General features: G+C 40.9%; 1 protein-coding gene across 1 annotated transcript in view; it reads left to right on the top strand.

The window, feature by feature from the left end:
- Window positions 1-12009, top strand: part of RYR3 (ryanodine receptor 3) — a 564315-nt gene that overhangs the window by 408410 nt on the left and 143896 nt on the right. Inside the window, exon 44 of the mRNA XM_058427349.1 lies at window positions 11193-11373. Within this exon, the coding sequence (XP_058283332.1) occupies window positions 11193-11373 (181 nt within the window). The remainder of the gene's footprint in view (window positions 1-11192; window positions 11374-12009) is intronic.

Raw genomic sequence — 12009 nt, 5'->3', positions numbered from 1 at the left:
GAACACTTTGCTGCTTAGAAGTTTCTTCCACCAGGATACCCTAGGTCATCACTCTCAAGTTCAAACTTCCATCCATCCCTAAGGCATGAACAGAATGCAGCCAAGTTCTTTACTAATGCATAATATGCATGACCTTTGCTCCAATTCCAAATAAGTTCCTCATTTCCATCTGAGACCTCAGCAGCTTGGACTTCACTGTCAGCATTTTGGTCACAACCATTTAACCAGTCCCTAGGAAGTTCCAAACTTCCTGTCATCTTCTTCTGAGCCCTACAAACGCTTTCAATCTCTGCCGCCTACCCAGTCCCAAAGCTGCTTCCACATTTTCAGGTATCTTTATAGCAATACCCCACTCTTTGGTACAAATGTTCAGTATTAGGCCATTCTTGCATTGCTATAAAAAAAACCTGTCACTGGGTGATTTGTTAATAAAAGAAGTTTAATTGGCTCGTGGTTCTGCAGGCTTTACAGGAAGCATGGTGCTAGCATCTGCTTGGCTTCTGGTGAAGCCTCTGGGAGCTTTCAATTATGGCAGAAGGTGAAGGGGGAATAGGCACATCATATAGTGAAAGCAGGCATAAGGCAAGGAGGAGGTGCCACACACTTTTGAATGGCCAGATCTCTTAAGAACTCACTATCGTGAAGACAGCACCAAGCTGTGAGTGATCTGCCCCCATGATTCAAACACCTCGCACCAGGCCCCACCTCCAGCATTGGGGATTACAATTCAACATGAGATTTGGGCAGGGACAAATATAGAAATTGTATCAAGCACTGAATGGCGATGATGATGGCTGAGCCTAGGTATGTTGAGCGAAAAGGAACAGAGGTCACATTGAAGCTTAGAGATTTGAGGGTAGAGAGAAAGAAATAAGGATGTCAGAAGAAGCAAAATGGTTTGAGATGGAAGGTAATAAGCTTGGCTTGGGTCACATCATATTGATTTTTCTGTATACAATATCCATATAGAGATACCCCTAATTGAATTTGTAGGATAGAAATCAATCAATCAACAGATTAGAACTAAGTAGATTTGCAGTCCATCAGTAGCTCAAATGCTTCACAGTAGGTTTCCACAGGCGAAGGCATGAAAAAGAAAAATGTGGAGAGTATGAAAAAGAAAAATGAGAATGTTTCTAAATACTTAGGAGGAGGAATAGTGGCTCAGTCACAACAGAACGTTACAGAAGAGTTTGGGCTGGAGAATGGAGTATCTTGGGTTCAAATTTGGCTCTATCATTTACTAGTTATGTGAATTTAAGCAAGTTAGTCAAAATGCCTAACCTCAGTGCTTTTTTATGTGTAAAACAGAGATGATAATAATGTATGCCTCACAGAGTTGTGAGGCTTAAATGAAATAATCCATGGAAAACTTAGATTAGCCCAGTGCCACAAACCTTATAAACTTATAGTTATGATAGTTTTGTTCATGATCTTTACGAGAGTGGTAGGGCATTGGAAATGGGAAAACTGTAATAAACAGATTTCTTTGGGATCTCAAAACCCTTTATAAGTCCTTACGTCTAAAAGGTGATTCAAAAGGACTTTCTGAATACTTTTGTGACCTCTGCTCAGCAATGTAATATAAAAGTGATATAAGGAATCATGGCAGATGATGGAAGTATTCATGGTGGGTGATGGTAGATGATGGTGGGTGGTGGTAGATGATTATTGTGGGTGATAGGGGTGTTCATGGTGAGTAATGGTGGTAATGGTGAGTGATGGTGAGGGTTGTGATAGTGGGTGATGAATGGTGATGATGCTAATGATAGTGGAATATGATAGTTGGTCAGTGGTTATAGTGAGCTGTAGGGTGATTGAGGTGGGTGGTGGTTAGTGAAGGTAGACATGGTGATGGTGGTGGGTGATGATGGTGATGATGGGATATGATGGTTGGGTGGTGCATGGTCATACAGGGGGGTTATAAGGGTGAGTGTGGTGAATGATGGTGAGTGATGATGGGGGTGGTAAGGGTTGTGGTGAGGATGACAACAGCTAACACTTATTGAGCATTTACCATGTACCAGGCACTGTTCAAAACACATATATTAAATTATATGACAATCCAATGAGGGAAGTATCTTAGTCTGTTCAGGCTGCCATAACAAAATACCACAGACAAAGTAGCTTATAAACAACATAAATTTATCTCTTGCACTTCCGAAAGCTGGGAAGTCCAGGATCAAGGTGCTGGCAGATTCAGTGTCTGGTGAGGTTTCCTGATTTCATAGATGGTGCCTTCTCACTGTGTTCTCACATGGTGGAAGAGGCAAGGCAGCTCTCTGGAGTCTCTTTTATAATGGCACAAATCCCATTCATGAGGGCTCTGCCCTTATGACTTAATTAACCACCAAAGGCCCTACTGCCTAATATTGTCACCTGGACAGTTAGGATTTCAACATATGAATTTTGGAGGGTGGGGGGACACAAATTTTCAGACCATAGCAAGTGGATACAATTATCTTCATCTTATAGATGAAGACCCTGAAGCTTAGATTAAATACCTTGCCCAGAGTCTCATAGGTAGTAGAAAGTAAAGCCAGAAATTGAATCAAGCAGTTTGACACCAGAGGCCAAATTTTATGAACCATTGTGCACTGTTGTCTTCCTGTCTCCATAATGAACAAGGAGAAACAACATTTTCTCCTTTGAGCTTGTAAAAAATTGTGGTATTATTTAATCACTGTTTGGTGCTAATTTAAAAAATTTTAAGCCAAATCAAAAACTTTTAATGTATCAAAATAATGGAAATAGAAAACTCTTTCTAACATTAATTCACTATTATTTCTTAATGTTTGCAGTAAATCTTCTTAAATATTTGTCTTTAAGAAAATGTTTCAAGGCATATAATTTGCTTCACTTTATTTTTATTAGCTGTTGAGAAGCCTTGGTTTGTGTTTAACTCTAGAAGTAATGAAGTCGATAAGGTTCTATTTTCCCGGCAGTTGCAAACACTGTAGCCAGGCTAAGCACAGATGTGTTTGGGTGTCTGTGATTAATCCCTTCCTATTAGATTAATCTGAGAAGGAAAGGGTTTCCTATCAATCCACAAGAAAAAGGGAAAAGTTATTCTGTGTTTTCTTAGAGTCCTTGGAGAGTTACAGCGATATCTTCCCCAGACTATAAACTTAGTTTAAGGAACATAATATCTCCTCCTAGCTTTGCTGAATCTGCTTTCCTAGGTAGATTTATTATCAGTGGCCATAACTTGGGCATCCATCATGTGACATGTGACGAGTCTATGAGGGGCTGTGAAACGTGATGCTCTAGAAGTCCTGCCCAGAAGTCACTTCGTGCAACTCAAAGCAGGAAACAGAGAAAACCCAAGTAGAGTAATCAGAAACTTGTATGGAATAATTACTAAAAACTTTGTAATCAACCACACCTACCTACATAGTGACACTTGAGACGTTGGCATGCCAGAATGATGGTGTTTATTGGAATCTGGTAGAATTAGTCAAGGGATGCATGAGGAAGAAGGAAAGTGTTGAATAACGTCTTGAAATAAATGGATATAGTTTAACAAAGTCCTAAAGGGAGAGCATATGGATAGACTGTTGTGCTGGGAGACATACATCTTTTAGGGTTGAGAGTACCAAGTGTCATCTTAGCTTCAAAGGGCATATAAGGTGTAGACACTTCAGAATCATCTGGTTTATTTCTGCCCTTGTATTCATGTTTTTAGAGTCAGAAAGGGCATGTTAACCATTCTTCAGTGTGATTGGTACTAGACTAGGCATGGTTAAGACTAAATGTGTGAGACATAGTTTTGTTCTCAAATTTATAAAACAGTTGAAAAGATTCAGCAAGCTCTTGAAAAATTAACCAATGGCAAAAGATTTAAATAACAGTTTAAGACAAATAGGAACAACATCGCAATGTTGTACTCAGGAGACACATCATGCTAGAGTGATAAGAAGGTAGAATATAAGGTACATTTGAGATATGGCTAGTTGCACCTGGATTCTTAACATCTGTGTTACACCTTTGTACTAACTGTAAGGTATCTTAGTCCATTTATACTGCAGTAACAAAGTAACTGAGACTGGATAATTTATAAAGACAGAAATTTATTTCTCACAGCTCTGAAGACTGGGAAGTTCAAGAACAAGGCACCAGTAAGATTGATGTCTGGGAGGGCTGCTCTCTGCTTCCAAGATAGTACCATGTTGCTGCATCCTCTGGAGAAGAGGAACACTGTGTCCTCACATGGCAGAATCAATTGAAGGGCAAGAGAACATCCTTTCAATTTTAAACCCTTTTATAAGGGTACTAATCCCACTGGTGCGGGCAGAGATCCTTATAACTTAATCACCTCCCAAAGGCCACACTTCCTACTACTGTTTAATATGGTTTGGATGTTGTCTCCTCTAAATCTCATGTTGAATTCTCATCCCAAATGTTGGGGGTGAGGCCTGGTGGGAGGTGTTTGGATCATGGGGGCAGATGCCTCCTGGCTTGGTGCTGTCCTCACACTAGTGAGTTCTCATAAGCTCTGGTTGCTTAAGTGTGTGGTACTTCCTCCCACTCTTTCTCTCGTTCTCTGAGACACCTGCTCCCCCTTCACCTTCTGCTGTGAGTAAAAGTTTCCCAAGGCCTCACCAGAAACCAAGCAGTTGCTGGCACCATGTTTCCTGTATAGCCTGCAGAACCAATGAGCCAATTAAACCTCTTTTCTTTATAAATTACTCAGTCTCAGATATTTTTTTATGGCAATGCAAGAATGGCCTAACACACTGTTGCATTAGGGATTAAGTTTCCACATAAATTTTGGAGGGGGCACCATCATTGAAACCATAGTATAAAGCATGTACAGTCTTGCATACCCCACCTTCTTCATTCTCCCACTGGACTTCCTGGAATCTTTATACCTGAGAAAAGGAAAGGAAATCTATCAGACAGGTAAAGGGCTTCTAGTGACAGAGACAAGGAAATGTGCCTCCATCTGTAAAAATTCAAAGTGAAACAGCATCAAAGTCCAGAAATAAGTAGACAGTCAAAACACTACCAGTAATAGAAAATAAATTCCTCAAATAAAGAAGCCAATGGCAAATCTAGGCCCAGGGCACCAAAATGAGAAAAGCTGGCTGGGGTGAAAGGATGTCAGCTACATTCTTTTCACAGTAAGTGAATTTCTCAGCAGCTTGCCTCCAAGGGCACTGTGGGATTCCAATGGTAGTGGTAACTGAGTGTCTTGGCAGTGGACTCAAAAGTCCAGAACCTACTTAATATATGTATGTGGATTTCATCAACCATTTCACTGATAAGAGTAGTAAATGAAGCCTGATACTTCAATAAAACTATGTAATTAAGCTGAATGAAACAAAAAAAAATCTGCTTCATCAACATTATTCACACAAAATGGTGGTATTATGATCCTTGTGCTCATGAAAGGCTGATTTTCATCATCTTATTGAGAATGCCCATATTTTGTCAGAGCACACCTCAATTCTGACTCCAGGTTTCTATTGCATTCAAGTTTTATTTGGCATATTTCATGAAAAAGCTACATGGACCCAAACTCTAGACACATGGGCAAAATCTTAGCACAATTCTGTGATTAAATACTGGTCTTCAAAATATCTGGGCTACTACTGCACCATCTACCCTGCATGGTTTCATGCAGTCCCGTCGCTTTGAATTCCACATATACACTGATGACCCCCAGATGTACTTTGCCAGCTTTGTCTTCTTCCCTGAGCCCCAGACTTGTATATCTTGGTTAACTACTTGGTATTTCTACTTGGAGGTCTAATACGCATCTTAAATTTTGTACATCTTAAAGCTGAGTATGTAATTACCACCCAAAACCTGTTCTTCCCCGAGGATTCTCCATCTCCTTAACTAGCTCCACCAACTTTTCAGATACTCAAAGTCTAGAAAGCATCCTTGAATCAACTTTTTTCCTTATTCCCACATTCAGTCCATCAGCAAGTTCTGTTGATTCAGCATCTAAAAGATATCTGAAATCTATCTTCTCTCCATCTCCACTGGCCACTTTCTACTCCAAGTTGTTATTATCTTATACCTGGGCCACTCTAAGTTGTGTAGGAACTGAATTCCCTCCTACTCTCTTATATCAGCCTGCATCTGCTACATAATAACTTCATAATCTCAAAGGCATAAAATAATAAGCATTTATTTCTTACATATCTGCAACATGGTGGGAAAGCTCTGCTGCAGGTCCACAGGTCTGCTGGGGTGACTCTGTTCCACTAGTTTCATTCTGGGGTTCAGGCTTGACTGTCCTGGTTACTGCTTGTCTGCTGTCTCTAGATCAGTTACTAGCATGTAGTATGGACTCAATGGATAGTTGAATTCATTAGTAAATGGGCAAACAATTCCTGGTTTGCTCTCTGTGCTATCACAGTGGCTCTTAGACACATCTCCAGTCCATCCCTTCCCAGGCTGGAAGGCCCTAAAAAGAAGATGGTATGTCCTTACTATTTGGAATCACTTAGTTCATACAAGTTGCCTGGTACCCTATCAAAGATGGCATTTAGCAAAAAGAGGTGTTGGATCCTGGCCATTACCCTGCCCATGGGATTCTCTAAATTAATTAAATGAGTGTCAGTACATTCATTCATGCTGGAGCCCCGTGTTCTCTCTTACTGAGGTGGGACTTGATTGGGCATATGTTTCTTTTCTTTAGGACTAATTGAAATCTGAGGTAGTAGACGATGCAGGCTCTTGTAAACAGAGGCTGATAATTGCCTGGGATAATGCAACAATGGGTAGCCACCTTTGGTTTTCCATCCAGTCATTTCAAGTCTCTGCCTTGAGTCTCAATGAAGTCTACTGACTTATTGAAGAAATATATTTTTTGAATGTTTGTGATATGCCAGATGTTAGCAAGACCCTTGAGCACACAGTGTTAGATAATTCAGACACAAGGCCCTGTTCTTATGGCAGGTACAGTCTAATGGGGAAAGCAGGCACAAAGGAAGAGGACAGGGTGTTTGAGAGGAACAGGTCCTCTGGGGTTCTCATGTTTAAGCTCCTCCTGAAGGATGAAATGGAGTTACCTAAGTTGAGGGTTTACATCAAAAGAATGGGAAGAAAAACAGTGTTCCAGACAATGGAACTTTAAAACAGGGACTAGAGTTAGAACACAGAGAGTGAGAAAAGTGATGGGCTGAAGGTTAAATAATTATTTCCCTGCTAACTGTCCCTGTGGTGAGTATGACTGTTTTACCAGGGTAAATTGGGGAGAATCATTTCCATTTCCATCCAACTATTCGGGAACGAAAATAGTAACATGAAGACAGTGTTGAAGCCTTTGAAGAAAGGCACTGTGAACATTCATGCTGTTATTAAGCTCATTATTCATGTTAGAACTCAAGCAGAAAGCATTGTTGCAAGCCCTTGGGCAAAACTAGTTTACCTCAAGTCTCTCTCTCTCCCCCTTGAAAAATGCCCTCAAGGTCAATATCTAGCTTTTCCACAATGGATTTGGTTAGCAGTGAAGCTTGCTGAGCTACAGGTAATTAGGAAGAGACTGTCTCTCCCTCCTAATCATGCCATCCTCTTTGCCTTGGGAAGCCTTTGGAAATTCTTTTCCTTGGTCCCCTGTCTAATTAGCGGCAATGGTTGCACTTCAGCTCCTTCCTCTTAGAGTGTGCTCTGCATTCTCTGCAGATGTCCACAATTCAGTAATCAAGGGCCGGCTTCCTGGGTCACTTGTAGGAGCAGACCCAATTAGTTCAGTTCTGAAGGCCTGAGACTCAAATAAAATAAGGTTAATTGGGCAAATGAATTTCAGTCACAAGCTCAACGTAGAACTCACAGTCTGATTTTTCAACTTCTGCATATTGTGGTTTTATATCCCACCAACTTCGTGATGCCAATCACTGTGGGAAAAGCTAAGTTGAATTCAACATGCTGGTAAAATCGGTGGCTGACCCACAAGCATTTCCACCAGGTAACTGAAAGAATCTGAGTATAGTAATCAAATAAGCTTGATTAATAGACTTGGGTTTTTTCCTCCATTTTTTACATTTAAAATTTCAACGTTTTAGCTTTATTATTCTTGTAGTGAGAAATTACAACTGAGAGGGCTGATGTATGTGCTACCTGATAAGTATTGGAGGCCAAAACCATTCGAAAGTAGTGAACTGTGAGATACATCCAATCCATGTCTGAGACCACTGGCTTTTAAAAATGTAGATTCTCCTGGGGCTTTTCTGTAAGTATTCCTCCTGTGAGTAAACTATATTAGGTATAAATGGTAGGTTCAACTGATAGGAGAGCCATGGGCGTAGTACTTAGCATCATACCCTTCTCTGAGGTCTTCTACAAACTGTACAATGTCTCTCAACCTCTCTTTGGTTTCTCTTTTTCCAGAATATGTTGATTCTTTCCACCATCCCATTATTATGATAATTTTACCCTTTTAGTATCTCCTGAGAATTTTCTTCACATGGATTCTGGTTTAATAAAAACTGATTTTTTTTTTTTTTTTGGTGTGTGATATATTGGATAGAACTTGAAGACAAACTTCTTTACAAAAATTTTAGACTCTTGAAGGATTGAGCTATAAAACCGTGAATGGAAGCTGATTAGCTGTTTAAATTCAGTCTAATAAGTTTTTTTCTGGATCGAGCTACACAACTCTAAAACTTAGAGTGGTACATGCTTACAATCTTGGATTTTGCCCACAGTGCAAAAGCTTGAGTGATAAAAGAGGATGTCAGCAAGCCAAGCTCTAGGAATGGACTACACCTGTGGTCTGAGGTAGACTCTCCAGGGCTGTGAGACACATTCGGTATGTTCAAGATTGAGTTTGGTGTGAGAGGTGAGCCTGAGTTAATTACAAGCATTCGGACGGCAAGCTCAGCTGCCACCCCACCCCATCCCCATTCCTCTGAGCATCATGGGAGAAATCTCTGCATCTGAGTTAGACTAATAGCATCACTCTAAAACTAGATGGAGCATGCATATCTGAACAGGGGAAAGATCCAGTGAGATTGTGCAGTGTGTGTACTCACACAGTGATGAGCTAAAAAGCTGGAACAAGAAGATTTTCTGGGTTCTCATTCAGATGCTCTGCCAGGGTGTGGTGGCTCACGCTTGTGTAATCCCAGCACTTTGGGAGGCCAAGGCAGGGGGTTGCTTGAGTCCAGGAATTTGAGAACGGCCTGGGCAACATGGTAAAACCCTGTCTTTACAAAAAAAAATACAACAACAACAAAAACAAAAATTAGCCAGTTGTGGTAGCATGTGCCTGTAGTCTCAGCTACTCAAGAGGCCGAGGTGGGAGGATCACTTGAACCCTAGAGGGTGAGGCTGCACTGAGCTGAGGTCACGCCACTGTACTCCAGCCTGGGTGACAGAGCCAGACCCTGTCTCTTAAAAAAAAATGCTTTACTCGCAACACTTCTAAGTTGATTCATAAAATGTTTTATTAAATAGAACTTAAACTGCTAAAATTGTTTCAAAATAAGTCTGTAAATTCTTCGATGCTCCTCTCTCCAAAATACAGAGCCTAATTCTCCCTTTACATGTGAGCTGGACTTAGTGACTCACTTCTAATGAATAGGATATGACAAAGTAACAATAAGTGACTAGGTTATTAAAGGCAGCTTGGCTTCCGCTTTACTGTCCTTCTGGATAATTTGCTCTGTGGGAAGCCAGCTGCCACATCATGAGAACACTCAAGCAGCCCTATTGGGGGGAGGTCAACATGGTGAGAAACTGAGGCCTCCACCCAACATCCAGTATGCAACTGAGGCCTCTTGCCAACAGCCGTGTGAGTGAACGTGGAAGCTGATGCTCCAGTCCCAGACAGGCCTTCGGAAGACAGCAGCTGCCACCTCATGGGAGACCCAAGGCAGGACCACCTAGCTTAGCCACTTCAAAATCCCTGACCTGTACAAATACTGCGAGATAACAAATGTTTATTATTCTAGTCTGCCAATATTTTGAGGTAACTTTTTGCAGAAGAATAAATAATACAAGAGCTTATCACATTGTAACCTCTGTTATCGCTCAGTTCTCCAAGAAATACCCTATGATTCTGTAGAAAAATTTTTCTTCAAGCTTCCAATACATAACATCAAAAAGTCTTGCCTTTGAGTATTGGGTTCAGGGATAAATTCTCAGACACAAATGAGGTACCTCTTATGATTTTGTAGAGAAGTTTTTCTTTAGGCTTTAGCTAACACAACGTGAAAAAAAAGTCTTGCCCTTGAGTCTTGGCTCAGAGATGAATTCTCAGATACAAATTAGGATTTCATCTGAGACAGGTATTTTTTTTATTAACTTGTTTGAACAAGCTACCAACCCACTTTTGAATATAAATATTGGCTCTAAGAAAGAATGGCCATCCCTAAGTGTCCAGTTCTACCACTTAATCACTTGATCACGAAATGAGACCCTATCTTCATTATCTATGGTTCATCCAAAAACAAATGCCACAGAATACAATTCTCTAAACCTCTGCCTTCCCACAGAGCAAGTTTAGGAATAACTAATAAAACTTTACCAAGCAGATTCTTCATCTGGATACATGATTCCAGAAATGACCTGAAGTCCATCCATACAAACCTGGCTGTCCTAGGGTAGGTATTAGACTCTTTGAGAGTATTAGGGTAACAGAGTCAGAAGCTGATATGTCACTTCCCCAAACGTTAATTGAAGCACACCAGCTCAAGTAACCATCTTACTTCCTTTCAAGGAAGGAAGCAGATTTGCATGCCCTCATTGAGGTAATGAAGATGTAAAGTCCTTCTGTTCTCTAAGTCACTTGGGAATGAATCAGTATTCCATGGTAGACTCAGTAGTTTATTAATTGCCCTCTAGGACCTAAATATATGGAAATAATCTCTACAGTACAAAATCCTGAGCCGAAGAGTAAAAACCTGCTCTGTAATGGTGGACCTTAATACTTTGAATAAACAGATCCTGACCCAATTTATCAAAGCCACCTTTTTCTCCATGAGTATCAACTCCTAATCTCAATGGTAGATGAGGCTGGTTCAAATGCAGTGAGTGGGGTTTATAACTAACTGACTACACTCTGTTACAGATGTCTTAGTTCCTTCTCCACTCCCACTGCCCACTTAACTGACCTAAACCAAAAAAAGAGTAGGTGATAAGCTGAACAAAATACTGTTCTCCCAGCCTCATCAACTAGAAATAAATTCTGGGGTTGTCCTTTCCATTGAGAAGGAAACAGTGTCTGTCTTCCTTAGGTGAGAGTGTGGAAGAAAACGCCAGCGTTGTGGTCAAGCTGCTCATCAGACGCCCAGAGTGCTTCGGCCCGGCCCTGCGGGGTGAGGGGGGAAACGGGCTGTTGGCAGCCATGCAGGGTGCCATTAAGATCTCTGAGAACCCAGCGCTCGACCTCCCCTCTCAAGGATACAAAAGAGAAGTGTAAGTGAATGGAGTTGCCTTCCAGCACGGATACGGTCGGTGAGCTCTCAGATATTACCGGTATACGGATGATTTAGGAGGTGATAGAGAAAGCACATGTTCTTAACAGTTACAGCTAAAATATTTGCCCTTCATCAAGCACAGTGTTGCCTTGACTCTCCCAGTACGCCTAGTGATCAGCCTCACCTTCATCCCCTTCCATTTTCTCTGCTCTGCTCAGCACAGCTGGAAATCACAAAGTGGGCAAACTCTTGGTCTCCCTATAGTATCACCATGGGGTAGGAAGCTAAAGGCCTGGACCAAGGTTCTACTCCTTGTCTAACTTCAGCATGTTTCCTTCAGTATTTTGTCCCACAGTGTCTCATCCCATACCTCGTTTGTAAAAACAGATAGTGCCTCCATTTCCTCTTCTGAAAGCACGAGGACTAATTAAGAAAGTGTTTTGATTTGACTTCTTAAAAAAAAAAAAAGCTGCAGAATGTGAAAAGTCACAGCACTATAATGTTGTTATTTAAATGTTAAGGATATAGTTGGTAGATTATCTGATTGTCTTACTTTCCCTTTATCAAGTCTCATGATCATGTCTCTTTCTTTATCACAGCCTTTAGATTAGACCGTAGAATCTAGAGCGTGGGC

This window comes from Hylobates moloch, unplaced genomic scaffold, assembly GCF_009828535.3.
Source record: "Hylobates moloch isolate HMO894 unplaced genomic scaffold, HMol_V3 SCAFFOLD_14, whole genome shotgun sequence".
NCBI classification, from domain to species: domain Eukaryota; kingdom Metazoa; phylum Chordata; class Mammalia; order Primates; family Hylobatidae; genus Hylobates; species Hylobates moloch.
The sequence above is the reverse complement of the archived record's forward strand: the minus strand, read 5'-3'. Positions and strand labels throughout refer to the sequence as shown.